The sequence below is a fragment of the Chiloscyllium punctatum genome, chromosome 10 (assembly GCF_047496795.1).
Source record: "Chiloscyllium punctatum isolate Juve2018m chromosome 10, sChiPun1.3, whole genome shotgun sequence".
Taxonomy (NCBI): Eukaryota; Metazoa; Chordata; class Chondrichthyes; order Orectolobiformes; family Hemiscylliidae; genus Chiloscyllium; species Chiloscyllium punctatum.
The window spans coordinates 67923570-67939813 of NC_092748.1; the positions used below are offsets into that span (position 1 = coordinate 67923570).

General features: G+C 39.8%; 1 protein-coding gene across 14 annotated transcripts in view; it reads right to left on the bottom strand.

Moving 5' to 3' along the window:
• The window catches only part of baz2ba (bromodomain adjacent to zinc finger domain, 2Ba), a 353869-nt gene that overhangs the window by 45621 nt on the left and 292004 nt on the right, over positions 1-16244 (bottom strand). For 13 of the 14 annotated variants that reach the window (XM_072579427.1, XM_072579426.1, XM_072579423.1 and 10 more), the window contains 2 exons: positions 11120-11264; positions 6473-7149 (listed from right to left, as the gene is read on the bottom strand). The exons of the other annotated variant lie outside the window; for it this stretch is intronic. In XM_072579427.1, the coding sequence (XP_072435528.1) occupies positions 6473-7149; positions 11120-11264 (822 nt within the window). The remainder of the gene's footprint in view (positions 1-6472; positions 7150-11119; positions 11265-16244) is intronic. 14 annotated transcript variants of the gene reach the window in all.

The following is a 16244-nucleotide window of genomic DNA, read 5'->3' on the forward strand; positions in this document are numbered from 1 at the left end:
TAATTCTATGAAAACAGTTTAAGGCGAGCATTTCAGATTTAAAGTGGTAAATACAATTAAGGCCAGAAAGGCATTGGTGTCATTGTAGTCAAACGGTTTATTTTACGTAACATTGGTGTAATTGATTATAGGACTCAGAGGAATAAAACACCAGGATTATTGTCAGAGTCATTTCTTTTGTAACTTATGAATTAGAATCACTTTAATGTCTTAGCACAAGCTAAAATCTGATGGAAGACTCCAAACATGGAGTTATGTAAAGACGAAAACAGATTTGGGAGGCAACAAAACAGTCAAGAAAAAGAAGATTAGTTTGCAAGTTGACAAGCTTCACATGGTCAAGAAGGAGAGATCACATCCAGAGGGAAGACAGCCAAAGAAGCAGATAATTCAGGGAATTTGGAGGCAGTGTGGGAATAGAACTGGTAAATTTTCCTTCTTTCATCTTAGAAGTTTAAAATTTTGCAGTCTAGTGAAAAGGTTAACAAGATAGCTGTCTCAGCTGACTGAGGGACAGTTATCAGTCAATTACATGAAGCCTGAAAAGGACCTTAGCAGGCGTGGATTATTATTGAAGCTGAAGCATAGTCATCTCAGCTCTATTTAAGAGAGGGTCTGTTGAAAGCACTAGTAAGCTTCACATGGTCAGGAAGGAGAAATTGCATGGAGAATGAGATACAGTCTGAGTGAGTAAGTTCATTGGATGATTGCTATTAATTTGACTATTATAGGTTATTTTCAGATTGAAGATAAATTGGAGAAGTATTTACAGTTTACAAATGAATAGACCAGGGAGAAATTTTTAAAAATTAAATTAAGAGGTAAGAAAATGAAATGAAAATGAAAAGATCCAGCTGCCGTAGTCCACATGAGTACCAATGATATAGGTCAAGGGAATATGAGCAGCTAGGGGCTACATGAAAAAGCCGAACTAAAATGGTAACAATCTCTGGATTACTACCTGAGCCACAAATAAATTTGCACAGGGTAAACAAAATTGAAGTAGTAAATATGCGGTTCAAAGATTGTGTGGGAGAAATGGGTTTAAATTCATTGGACATTGGCACTAGTACTGGAAGAGGAACAAGCTGGGTCAACTGGACTGAATCATTGCGATGAATCATACAATCAGACCTTTAAATTAAATAGCAGGTTGGGGGCAGGGTTCAGTAGCATGGAAAAATTAAATGGCGCAGCAGAGATTAAAGTTCCTAGAACTAGTAATTGGACAGATTATGGAAAGGGTCAAGAATCTAATGTCAGGCATATCAGGGTGCAACTATGATGGGGGGCGGGGGAGGGGGGGGCAGTCAATGCAGGACTGAGAGTGCTATACTTAAATGCATGTTGTGTATGAAATCGGGTGAATGAGCTTGCACTGCAGATTGAAATTAGCAGGTATGATGCTGTGAGTATCATAGAGATGTGGCTGCAAGGGGATCAGTGCTGGTAACTAAATGTGTAAGTATTCAGGTCCTAGCATAAGGACAGGTAGAATGGTAAGGTTGCCTTGTTCGAAAGGAATGAAACAAAATCATTGGCAAGAAAGCATAACAAGTTGGAAGAGGAAAGGCTAAGGCAAAACGCTTGATGGGAGTTGTGGTGAACAGGGGTCCTAGAAATAATTAGGATGACTGGCAGAAAACAAATCTAGATAGACAAGGTATGTAAGAAAGGCACTATTACAAAATTCATGGGAACTTCACCATTCAGGTGAAGTGGGAAAATCGGGTTGGTAGTGGGTCTCCAGAAAAATAATTTGTGGAATGTCTGAGGTGGTTTCTATGGAGCAGATAGTGGTACAGGCTACTAGGAAACATACAATTCGGGATTTGGTGATGTGTAATGATACAGACTTAATTAGATAGCTCAAGGTGAAGGAACTCCCAGGGCGCAGCGGCAATAACGATCGCATTCACCCTGCAGTTTGAAAGGAGAAATTGGAATCAGACAAAATAATATTACAACTGAGTAATGGTAATGACAAAGACATAAGGGAGGAGCTAGCCTGATTGATTGGAAGGGGAGCCGAACAAGGAGGACAGTGGAGCAGCAATGGCAGGAGTTTCTGGGGGCAATTTGAAGGCACAGCAGAAATTTGCCCAAAGGAAGAAGCAGCACATTAAGGGGAGGAAGCAACCATGACTAACAAGAGAAGTCAGGGACATCATAAAAGAATAAGCATACAATGTGGTGAAGGTTAGTGGGAAGCCGGAGGATTGTGAAGCCTTTAAAAACCAGTAGACAAAAATTTAATAACAAATAAGTAGGGAAGAAGACGAAATATGAAGGTTATCTAGCTAGTAATATGAAAGAAGATTGCAAGAATTTTTTTATGATATATTAAAATGTAAGAGTGGACATTGGATGAAATGAGGCAGGAGTAGTAGTAACAGGGAACAAAGACAGTGGAGGAACTGAATAGGTCCTGTCTATCAGTCTTCACAGTGGAAGACACCAGCATACCAGAACTTCAATAGTCAAGGAATAGAGGTAACTGTAATGGTCATCGCTGAGAAAGCTGAATAAATCACCTCGACCAGATGGACTAAACCCCAGAGTTCTGAAGGAAACAACTGACGATATTGTTGAGGCATTGGTGATTTCAGGAATTTAAGTCTTAAAACTGAAAAATGGCTAATTTAACATTCCTGTATAAAAAGGAAGGAGGCAGAAGACTAGAAAAAGGTTGGTTAGTCTGCCCTGTGTTTTGTAAGATTGTGAGTCCATTGTTAAGGAGATTGCAGAGTTCTTGGAAGTACATAGGGAAAATAGGGCTGAGTCAGCATGGCTCCATTAAGAGATCATGTCTGACAGCTGTTTAGAATGAGCAGGTTAGACAAAGGAAAGCCAGTATATGTGATATATTTGGATTTCCAGAAGGCCTTTGACAAGGTGCTCCACAGGAGATTATAAGGTAACAATCTTAGTATTAGGGGCAAGGTACTGGCATGGATAGAGGATTGAGTGATTGGCAGAAGGTACGAAGTGGGGATAAAAGGGTCTTTTCCAGGATGGTAGTCAGTGACTAGTGGAGTTCTGCAGAGGCATCATCGTCGATCTGGACGAAGGGACGAAGGGCATTGTTTCTAAATTTGCAGATGAGACAAAGATAGCTGGAGGGACAAGTAACGGTGAAGTGGGAGACAGCCATTTCTTTGCCTATTCTCCCCACCTGACCACATTCTTCTGCAATGTGGAAAAATGAGGTTATGCACTTTGGTAGGTAGAAGAGGGGGAAAGGCTTTTTCCTAAAAGGGGGAAAGGCTTTGGAAATCTGAGTCCTAGTTTAGGATTCACAAGGTTAACACACAGGTTCAATTAGCAGTTAGCAAGGCAAATGTAATGTTTGCATTCATTTCAAGAAGGTTTGAATTCAAGAGCAAGAATGTACTGTTGGGGCTGAAAAGGCTCTGGTCAGACCACATTTGGAAGATTGTGAGCAATTTTGGGCTCTAAATCTAAGGAAGGTGGGTTGTTATGAGAGGGTCCAGGAAAGGCTTGAGAGAATGATGCTGAACTTGTCATATGAAGAGTGATTGAGGACTCTGGGTCGGTAGTCAGTGGAATTTAGAAAAATCAAAGAGGATCTCATTGAAAATTATAGAACACTGAGCAGGCTGTACCCAGTGGATGTAGAGAAGATGTTTCTACTAGTAGGAAACACTAGGAACAGTGGGCAAAGCCTCAGTGAAAGACAACCCTTTAGGACTGAGTTGATGAGGAAGAATTTCTTCAGCCAGAAGGTGGCAAAATCTGTAGCCATGGTTTCCACAGAAGGCTGTGGAGCCCAAGTCATTGACTGCATTTAAGTCAGAAATGGATTGGACTTTCCTTGGTAAAAGGATTAAGGATTATGGGGAGAAAGTTGGAGAATGGGATTGAGTAATGCATCAGCCATGATCAAATGGCAGAGCAGATTTGTTGGGCTGACTGGCTCAATTCTGCTCTTGTATCTTGTAGTCTTATGGTAATTCACTTTAGGAAGGGTTCAAAAAGTTTGAATTAAAGAGGGAGCACAATGTGAAGATGAAATTGTTTATTATATCAAGCAAATTATGAGAAGGCTAACAAAGTTGTGTCATTCCTTGTCTACTGGGAATGGGACCAAAGGAGCAATAAGTAATTCTTGTGGATAAGGTATGCTGAAAAGGGATCATAATGAGAAATGGAGAATTATTAGAAACTTAATCAGATTTTTATGTGGATCTCTAAAAAAAATCTTAGCTCGAAGAAGAACTGACAACATTTTCAAGAGAAATTACAATATATTTGATCAGATCAGACCCTTTTATGCAAACTAGAAAAAACAATATATTAAGTGAAATTAATATTTACGTCACGATTGCTACACTCTAACTGCCTCCCCTTTACAATCTATGACATTACCATTGTTGAATTCCACATTAACACCCTGGGGCTACCACTGGCCAGAAATTAAACTGAACCAACCACAGAAATGTTGCTGCCAGAGCAAGTCCAAAGTATGATCGACATGCACTGGCAACAATGTTTACCACATATAAGGTGCCATGTAGGCACTGACCATGACACCTTTGACAGCACTTTTCATGTCCACAACCCCATCACCTAGGATAACCAAAGCAGTAAATGTATAGAACACTACTACTTGAAACCTTCCCTCCAAACACAACATCCTGGTTTTAAACAATGTAGGTGTTCCTTCATTATTGTTGTGGCAAAACCTTGGAATTCCCTCCAAAGCAGTATTGTATCTACATCACATGGACTACCCAGCAGTTCAAGACTCTACGTCACCAATACTGAGAAAGTTTATAGCGTTAAATGTTGACCTTAAACAGTTAGTCTAAAATGTAATTTTGAATTATAGAACACATTTGCTGCGTACTAGGAAATGGTAAGGCAGGGAGGATAAGATAATTAAGAACATTTGCATTGACATCAGTTAATCTGGATAAACAAGACACCGAGAGATAACATTCATGGCTGTTCCTCTGTAAAATTAATAAACAATGTTTAACTCTGACCTCTGAACGAAACTTAGTATCAAATTAGCTTCTTCCCAAATTATTGTCATTCACTATTATCTGTCTACTTCAGACCATGCAGTGCTTTCGTTAACTTTTATGTTTGTGCCAGTAACGCTTTTGTAAACCTGTGCATAAAAATTGTCTGTTTTGGATAGTAAGATGGAGTAGCCTGCCAGGGCTCTTCAAGAGTTGATGTTGCACTCTCCTGGATTATTAGAATCTCATTAGCCTGGCTTATAGGTATCAGTGTTGTGTTGTAGCAATGTTGCTATTAGTAAATGAAGAGAATGATTAAAATTAAACTGAACTGCCTGTAAGAGTTTTTTTTTATTCCAGACCACCAAAGAGTACAATATCTGGGACGAACCATGAGAGGGGCTTACAGGTCTGAGTCTGAGTCCTGAGCCGTCTCAAATCTGTACTTTAATAATATCGCAAGAGCATTCAGGGTTGAGAAACAGATTCCACCTCAGCAATATTTCCAAAATATGGGGACAACCTTGGAAACTGAAAATTATGAAAACCTGATGACCAAAAATATTAGAAAATAAAAAACATATTTGATCAAAATCACTGCAAAAGATTATGCACGTCACACTAATTTAAGGTGTTCTTCTATCTAGCTTTAGTCTTCCCAATCTCATCAAATGGCATTTATAAGCAAAGGGTGAAGGAATATTAGGACACAACGTCCCTAGCCTGGTCAACGAATCGATCAGATGATGTCCAATCTGATCTTGAACGAATTCGATTTTAAAAAAGTATTGTACACTTTAACTGGGAATTTATTCCTGATTAATATACATTAGAATTAATCTATGGATAAAGTTAGATTTAAAACAAAATGTTTAATTTTTTCACATCTGCATCTTGTGATTTGCTCAAAATAAAATTTCAAACCACTTTTTCTGCTTTGCAAGAATAACAAATTCTCTAAATAATGAGCTCCAGGTAACAGCCAAGAAACCAGGAGAAGAGTAGGTATTTTAGATGAGGAATTTTGAGCAGGGTAAAAGTCTTCATCGGACCCTGTTCAGAGAAACATTGACAAAATGGGCATGCTTTTTTCTTCAAAAATGGTAAATAGTGCATGGGACATATAATAAATCAATAAACCCGTTCTGAATTTTGAGTAATCAAATTAATTAAATTTCTCAAACCAAGTTTTCAAAATGAACTGCACAAAATGTGTTTTAGAATCGATAAATCTGTTACAGATTATTTTTCTCTCAGTGAACTAGCTGTTTTAAGATAAAAACAAAGAACTGCAGATGCTGTAAATCGGAAACAAAACTAGAAAAAGCTGGAAAAGCTCAGTAGATCTGGCAGCATCTATAGAGAAATCAGTTAACATTCAAGGCTTAGTAACCCCTCAGAACCCTACAGATGCTGCCAGATCTGTTGAGCTTTTCCAGCTATTTCAGATATAAGATACATAAACAGAAATAAAGAATACACACCTGCAGTGCTGATAATGCAAAAGGATTGAGTCCCAGTGGATTCTGCAGGGATCCTGAACCCAAATGTGGAGATGAGGACGAAGATTGGGAATTAAATTGAGATTGTGCCATTTGCTGCGATGAGGTTGGAGGCACATATGTACAGGTGATGGAAGATTCATCACAAGGCATTCTTGGTAAGAGGCTGAACCATTGTCCACCCTTCTCTGTAAGTACTTTCAGCAACTGGTCATTTTGAAGTATAGGAGAATTGTACAGTTTCCCTGTGGCAGCTATCAGTGGGTTAAAGAAGTTTGCACAGGAGTCTATTTTTTCTGAGTTGCCAGATGGAATTGTTAGCTGGGAACTTGTGATGGAGTTCTGAGAGTTACAATGACTAGGAGATGATGGAATGGCAATTACTTGGTTCACATTTTGCTTCTGAGTCACAAAGTCTGATTCAGGAGGCATCTTAGCTACCTCTAACAGCTTACTCAGTTTAGAAAAAGAACCTGGCTTTTGCAAGAACAGGTTAGTGCTATTTTTCCCTTTTGAATCACTTTTGCACAAATCATCACAGTTAGTCGCTGAACAAGAACTGCTCAATTTGTCTTCAGGTGGCTCAGAAGGCTCCTCCTTGATCTGCAAATTGTTAGCGTTTTTTAATTTTTCTCTCTCTTTCGCCATCTCCTCAGAACCTGAAATAGTAAATCAGTTTTACTCAATTCAACATAATGGCATGTTTACATTAAGTATTGATGTAGTAAAATAGTTAAGTGGCATTATAAGCAACATTAAGCTTTAAAGTCCAAATTACATTTTAAACATGGTCACAAAGACTTGCATGAAATAATGTGGAAAAAAAAGATGTAAAACTATATCTGTAAACTGTTCATATGATCAATCTAACATTACACACTTAAATCATTCCTAACTGAAATGATTCATAAGGCATTGCAGAAGTGAACAATTCACTAACTCCCATGAAGAGTCATCTATCATCAAGCCATGTATTCTGTGGCTCCAACATGGCCACAAACGGGAGCTGACCAATACGGCAGTCAAGGGGACCTCAACAGGATTAAGCAATATGAGTCAAGCCAATAATCACTTGAGACCTGAATTACGAAAGACAAAGTTCAAAGAAAAAACTTCCTTTTAACAAAATTCTCCCAATATAAGAATGGTTTTCCCTCCAGTTATGCACTATGTTAGTTCCTTGATTAAGGAATGCAGGCTGTAATCAATAAGTATTGTAATTCTTCCTTGCTCCACTATCTCCCAGACCAAAAACATTGAACACTAGCCTAATTTAGAGGAATGCTAGATAATATTCAAGTTTAGATTAACGCAGAGTATTACTTATGATAAGCCTCAATATCTGTAAGCAAACTGGTTCATAGTTTAAATTGAAATACAGTACTTTCAGGAACATTTTGCAATTAATGAGTTATTTCCTGTTGCAGGGAATGGTCTCTTTCAAATTGCATTACAGCTCCTCCTTGCCTGAAACAAATAATTTGAGTTCTTAGCTTTTTGGAATGAAGAATGCTCACTCAACAACCAACAAAACTGGTCAGTCCTGTGTATAGCACAGAATCTAGATTTACATAGCTAATGAAGTCATTGTCAAGTAGTTTAAATACTTCCAATGTCAATTTAAAACCCCCCACCCTCCCTTCACTTCTTTCAAAAGTGTAAAGCAGAATGTGCATAAAGTTAGCTATTTAAAAATGAATTCATTTGGTGCTTCACAAATATACAGCACATTACAGCAAATCAAATCTTTAAATTGCAGTCATTGTTATAACACTTTCTATTTCAGTAGAAATATGACATGCTGAATGGGGTCCTTAGCCTAGATTTTCTGCTCAAGTTTCTGACTCAAAGGTGAGAGTTAAGACAACTTAGCTATGGCTGATATGTTTTTAGCAGATGCTCAGGTGATCCAGTGACAGCATTATAAAACCCAAGAGCTTTTGCTACTTATATTTGACATTTGTCAGAATAAAAGTGAACTCCACAAATTAATTTCTGTGGCAATGTTCAGTGTACACAAGATTGTTGCTTTCTCTTTTAGCAAAAAGCATCACATTTCACAGCGGTGATGGGGTAACATATTGCTTATTTCTCTTATTCTCAGGGGAACGTTGGTTTAAAAAAAACACTTAATTTTGAAAAGACTACCCTTATAATGGTAATATGCTGCAGGCAACCTCAACAAACTCAGGATTAGGAAATGCTGCCCTTAAGCTGATGGCCGATTTGGAGATGGTTGGGTAAGAGTTTGGCATGGTGGCTTCAGAGGTCAGGCAGGAAAACACTCTGGTTGGTCACATCCCCCAAAGATGTCACTTCTTCCCCGCTGCCTTTCAGCAACAGCCTTCCTACTCTTGCCTGCTTCAAGTGACCACTATATTATGGCAGCGCAAGAGCAGTGAGGTCCTCAAGCAGTGTGTTAATTTGTCACTTAAGGGCCTCAACAGTCCTATGATTGGAAGGGTCCAGTGGAAGAAGGCAGGGAGAATCAATAGCTGGAGAGGTTAATGTGAATTGTTCAGTGCAAGGGCATGGATAATGCATTACAAATTTAATGACATCATATAAGTTGCTGACGTCAGTCAATGCACTTTCAAATGTCACATCTGATCAACTGCACTACTATCTCAGCCACATTGTTCCAGTCACCACACCAGCTGTCAATCAGGATACAAATTTGATATCTATATCTTCACCTCAGCTTCACACATTTAGTACTGAATTATTTCTCCAGACTCTGATCTCATTTCTGGACATTGTGTTAACTATTCAATCATAACAGCCATCCAAATGTATTGGACTAAACTCAATGACAGTTCCCTCTCCCTTGCAAAGACAAAGCAAAGTGCAATTGGAGGTAGCAAAAATTAACTACAGTGGGACAGACACACTAACATTCTAACTCCCATAATGGAGAATATTTCAGCCAGTATGAGGGCCATTACTGAAAGTGAAAGTATCCTCATATCTAATCTTCTCTAATCATATAGAAAACTCTGAGCATGACCTTTCCAGTTTAGAACTGGTGGTTAACTTCTTCAGTTCACTTGTGCATTCAACCGTGATACAGTGTTAGATGCTCCGGGTTCCACCTCATGAGTGCTGCAGTGAAATACCAGTGATACCCAACTGAAGATTGCTATCATCAAGTTTGCAAACCAGTGTTCAAAAGGGTTTGCAGTGTATCACAGCAGTTCAGTAATTTTTCCTCTAACAAACAATAAGGAGAGCTCAGGTTTGGCCAAAACGAATGGCAGTAGTTCCATGGAACACTGACCTGATGTCCTCTCTCAGGATGACAGCCATCATGAGCCAACTGCTGCCCTTCCATCAGTGCTCTTGCTGTTATCCTTCAGTCAGTCAGCCCAGAGCGGATACAACGATGGTGGTGGAATCTAAGGCCAGGCACCCTAGCTATTCAAGGTCACCCTCCAAGTTCACCTACCGTCTCCTTCGCTGAAAATGTGTACCTTAGCTACAGCCCTGGTGCAACCATTGGCGTAACAATTCACAGAAACACTAGGATTGATTATAATCGCAGGGAAGAAAGGCAATAAGGAAGCAGAAGGGTGATTCATTGAATAGGCATACAATATGGCATGGTTTGAATTATACATTCTGTTTGCAACATGTGTTTTGTGTAGATTGTTATTTTTGTATTGTAGCCAAATGGATGACAGGATAGTCAACAATAAAGGAAGAAAAACTTTTGGTGAATATGGAATTGGGATCGAGATTATTGGTATCATATCTGAATGAGTTTGCTAATTTCTTCCTGGGCCACATATGACAATTAGTTTGGTAAACCATCGTTGCACTGCACTCCCTCCATAGCCAGAACATCCTTCCTTAGATCAGTAGACCAAAACTGCATACAATATTCCAAGTGTGGTCTCACCAAGAATCTGTGCAACTACAGTAAACACCCCTGCTGCAGTACCCTATAAAATCCAACATAAAATTTGCCTTGCTCACCACCTGTTGCACCAGCTGTCAGCAACTAGTGTACAAGAACACGAGAACCTGCTGCATCTCCCCCATCATCATTTAGATAATAATCTGCCTCCTTTTTTGGCTACCAAATTGGATAACCTCTCATTTATCCACGTTATACTCAAACTGCTGTGCATTAGCCCACTCACTCAATTTGTCTGATCATACTTAAGCATCTCTGCATCCTCCTCACAGCTCACCCTCTCACCCAGTTTAGTGTCATCTGCAAACCTGAGGACATTAATATATATTGTAAATACTAGGTTTTAAGCACTGATCCCTGCAAGGCCCCGCGAGTCATTAGCTGAACTCGGAAAAAAGACAAATTATTGCTACTTAGTTTTCAGTGTGCCAACCAGTTCTCTATCCACATCAGTACACTACTCGCAATCTCATGGCCTTTAATTTTACTAGCTAATTTCTTTTGTGGGACCGTAAACCACATCCACTAGCCCCATATCAACACTACATCAAAAAAAATTCTATTACTTTTGTCAAATGTGATTTTCCTTTTCAAAATCCATGCTGATGCTGTCCAATCCTGTCACTGTTTTACCAAGTGCTCGGCTCTTAAATCTGCTTGAAAACGAAAATGTAATATATGGCAATTGTAATAGAAAGTTTGCATCACTTTACCTTCTGCACTTTCCATGCCTTCAACAAACACACCCCCACACTGGGGAAGGACCCAGTAACGCCGTTTATAGCGATCTTGGCCAAATGTCATGGCACGCAATGAATGAGAGGCTTCAAACAGCTTCTTACGGTACTGGCTTTGTTGCTGTTCAAATAAAACATTTGTATGCCATAATATCATTGATATAAAAATATTTATGCATTATTGAACAAAGCTTACAAAATTTGCACTCCATAGCTTAATTTCATATGACCATATTTCATTGTAAGCACTTACGGGACAAGAATGTTTTGACCAGTACAAAGGGTGCACTACTAGAGGTTCACATACAATTATTTAAATTTATACATCTGACACAAAAACATCCGGGGCAACGGGATAATCAGAAAAATGGATATGGATTCAAAGGAGATGTTATTTGGAGAGACAGGTACATCTTAAAAATAGGTGGGGGGGGGGGGGGGGGGGGGAGAAGAGAAGAGAGAGCATGAGTGAGATTTGGAGATACAGAGGCATTTTAGAAAGGAACAACAATGAGGCTAATATGACTGAATTTACAGCCAACAATAATACAGCTAAGAGAAGGAGGGATGCACAGAAGGGTTGGCATTGGGGACAAGGGTGTGGAGAAATAGGAGGTCAAAAGGACTGCTGTATGATGGACATCTCAAGAGTAAAGCTCATATCAGCCCTCAGTTTATTTTGTGTCCAAGGCAGTCGTTCAGGAAACATGGAGAGAAAACACTTCACATCAACTCTGAAGAGCTGTCTAGTCTCAAAATGTTAGCTTGCTTTTTCTCCATGGATGCCCTTCAGGAGAGAAAATAAACATCAGCTCAGCAGAAAATCTAACCAAAAAAGAATCGTCCATCTGTTCTTGTCCATCCTAGCATATTTGATCAACTGCTTCAACTTTCAAATATTGTTAAAACAGGAGAGTCAAACAATTCAATGCCTTCAATTATTTAAATAGGATTCAAAGTTTAGAGTTGTATTTGTGCAGGTTTGTCAAATGACAATTCAATGACTTTCCAAAATTGCGACATAAACTGACAATGTTCTCTAAAAAATACTATTATTAATCACATTCACTACTTGCATAGTTATACATTCTACTTAGTTATGCTTCACTACCCATTTGGCTTAACTGGAAGATTATCTGAACAAACTGTGGCATGAGTCGTGAAAGGAATTAATTTGTGTGATGGATGGGTGCTGATTAGTATGCTGTTTGGTCACTGGCTATCATCCTGAATCAGCATGGTCACTCACTTGCTGCACCTTGAGAGTTATGGTACATCTTTGAATGAAGTGTCTGCTGACACCAATGGCACAATTGTGAATTCTGACTGAATACATAAACCTCCATGATTTGTAAACAGTGTGCATGTGCAAAACAAAATTGAGTTTAAATAAAAATCTCCTTGCAACAGTTTTTATTCTCTTCAATGATACACCTTGTCCTTTAACTTTTTAATACACTTTGTTTAAATTTAATTTGGCAATTTTGCTGCTACTGCACATGCTCCAGGGGCATCAGTAGATGTGGCCATCTCTGAATTTTGGCACAGCACCCATGAAACAACTTAAGTTCACTCAACATGCTGTACCTGGAGAAGCAAAATGCACTTTCTACTTCTCTCCAGGCAGCAAGGTTATTCCTCTGTCTTTGTCTATAATGAATGTCACCCTCCCTCCCCCTCTTCTCCCCCCCCCCACCCCACCCCACCTTGCACAGTGATCTATAAGATACTGCAGCTCATCCTTGCTCCATATTGCAAGGAGCCTGCAGCCAATGACAACTTTATGATCTTCTCTGAGGTTGTAGTTTGACTGCAAGACACTAACTTTATGACTTGGAGACATCGTTCTTATTGTCCTTGCCTCGCATGAGGTAAGAGAAGTGCACCCTGAGCACAGTTTCCTTTCTTCTCTCTTTGAGAAGCTTGACTAATATGTACCTCAACATGTTGCAGGGCAAAAGATATCGACACTACAGCAGCCAAGAGTGGGAGAAAGTGATCTGAAAAGGAACTTTGGAGTGAGAACCAGGCCTTCAATACACAAGGCCTGTGTATTGAATTACTGTGGATCTGGAATCATATGCAGTGATTCACAGATCGGGGAAGAAGCCAGATTTCCATTCCCTAAAGGACAAATAGTGAGCCAGATGCAGGTTTACAACAATCCGCAATGGTTTCCAGATCACCATTAGACTAGGTTTTTAATTCCAGATTTATTAATTGAATGGTGGGATTCAATCCCATGTCCCACATCTAACTTCTCTGGGTTACTAGGTCAGAATAGTACCACCTACCTCCATGCCACTTTGGTTAGCTTTTTCGTGCAGGTGCTAACAATCTATACTATAATTCTTCAGAATGGCCAGGTTGTCATATCAGGCAGCAATTTTATGGAGTTAATTTGATGTTTACACTTCAACTGACACCCCTCTCTTTTGAACATTCAGTTCTTTGCAGATTTCCAGCAACTTTACAGAACTTTACAAGCAACAAAACCCAGCAGAAATCAGCCATAATTCTGAAAGTATTTTATGAACCCCTTGAAATATGGCAGGAGTTAAGGGAAAAGAACATCCTGCTGAATGTTCAAAAGAGAGGGGTGTCAGTTGAAGTGTAAACATCAAATTAACTCCATAAAATTGCTGCCTGATATGACAACCTGGCCATTCTGAAGAATTATAGTATAGATTGTTAGCACCTGCACGAAAAAGCTAACCAAAGTGGCATGGAGGTAGGTGGTACTATTCTGACCTAGTAACCCAGAGAAGTTAGATGTGGGACATGGGATTGAATCCCACCATTCAATTAATAAATCTGGAATTAAAAACCTAGTCTAATGGTGATCTGGAAACCATTGCGGATTGTTGTAAACCTGCATCTGGCTCACTATTTGTCCTTTAGGGAATGGAAATCTGGCTTCTTCCCCGATCTGTGAATCACTGCATATGATTCCAGATCCACAGTAATTTGGTTAGCTCTTACAATATTCTCTGAAATGGTCTAGCAAGCCAATCAACAAACCTAACTGCTTCAAAGTCTCATTAAAATAATTAAGCCATATAGGCACGGACACTTCCTGCTGATTACCAACTATCTTCCACAAAAAAAATGTCAAATCAGTACTCTTCCATGGACATGGAATGGATTCCACACGCTTGGAATCAGTACTGACCAAGTTGGCTGAGTTCTAAAGGTCATGGGTACTTGCCTGGTCCTTTGGCAGCTGTTGAGAGAACCAACAAGGGGGAAAAACCAACCTGATTTCATCCTCATCAATCTGCATCCAGTAAATGCATCTGTCCATGTCAGCATCAATAGAAGTGACAATTGGCAATGTCTAGCCTTCATATCGAGGATAGCTTTCATTGCATTGTGTCGCATTACTATCATACTGAATGGAACTGTTTTTGAACAGATCAAGACTAGACATCAATGAGGTGCTGTAACAGTCAACAGTAGAACTGCATTCTACTACAACCTTTAAACGCATGGCCTAGCATATTAGATCATTGGGATCTTTTCTGGGGCAGAGGCAATCTGTTCAAGAGAGATGGGTTGCACCTGAACTGAATGGGAACCAACGTCCTGGTGGCTAGGTTTGTTAGTGCCGCAAGGGCAAGTTTAAAATAGATTGGCGGGGGGTGGTGGGGAGGTGGGGAGGTGGGGAGGTGGGGGGATGGTGTCCTCAACAGCAGGGAGGCGAGTGCGAAGCTTCAAGGAGACACAGTAATCAGAAATAGTAAGTTGAAATGACAGGTCAGGGTGGAACACAGGGAGCAAAGAATGCCTGTTGGATTAAATTGCATCTATTTCAATACAAGAGGGCTGATGGGTAATGCCGATGAACTCAGGGCGTGGATAGGTACGTGGGACTGAGATAATATAGCCATTAAGAAACATGGCTAAGGGACGGACTGGCAACTTAATGTGCTAGGGTACAGGTGCTTTAGGTGAGACAGAGGAGGTGGGAGAGGGAGTTGCATTTTTGATTAAAGCAAGTAACACAGTAGAAATAAGAGATGAAATAACTGAAAGATCATCCAGTGAAGCTTTGTCGGTGAAGCTAAATAAGGAGATGGTGACATTACTGGGGTTGTACTATAGGTCCCCAAATAGTCAACGGGAATTAGAGAGGAACAAATATGCAGGGAGACTGGGGGGACTTTCAGAAGCAACAGGGTTGTCATAACAGAGGATCTTAATTTTCCTAACATAGAACAGGAGTGCCAGAACATTAAGGGGTGAAATTGGGTGGAAGTTAAGTGCATTCAGGAAAGTGTCCTCAAGCAGTGTATAGAGGGCCCTATTCAGGAAGGGGCTGAACTCGACCTATTCTTGGGAAATAGGGCAGGACAGGTGTCAGAGGTGACAGTGGGGGAGCACTTTGGGACCAGTGACCATAACTCTATTAAATTTAAAATAGTTATGGACAGACACAAAACTGGTCCACGGGTTCAAGTTCTAAATTAGGGAAAAGTGAATTTTGATGGAATTAGATAGGAGCTTGCAGGGGCTGATTGGAGACGTTTGTTTCCAGTTAAGATTGATCAGATTAGATTAGTTTAGATTACTTACAGTGTGGAAACTGTAAAGGGACATCTGGCAAGTGGGAGGCCTTTAAAAGTGAGATAGCTAGAGTTCAAGGTCCATATGTTCCTGTGAGAGTGAAGGGCAAGGTTGGCAGGAATATGGAACCCTGGATGACAAGAGATATTGAAGCTTTGACCAGAAAAAAGTAGGTGTGGCACAGGTACAGGCAGCTGTGATCAAGGGAATCCCTGGAGGTATATAGGGGGCACAGGAGTTTACTGATGACAGAAATCAGGGGGGTGAAAAGCAGTCACGATACAGCCTTGGCTATTAGGGTGAATCCAAAGAACTACTTTAAGTAAATTAAAGGAAAAAGAATAAGGACCCTCAAGGACCAAAAGTGTAGAACGGCAGGAGATGGGTAAGGTTCTCAATGAACGTTTTTCTTCTGTGTTTACTATGGAAGACGACATGAAGACTTGGAAATTTGGGGAAATTAGTGGTGATATCTTGGGGACAGTTCATATCACAACCAGATGTGGTATTGGATGTATTAGAATGTATGAAGGTG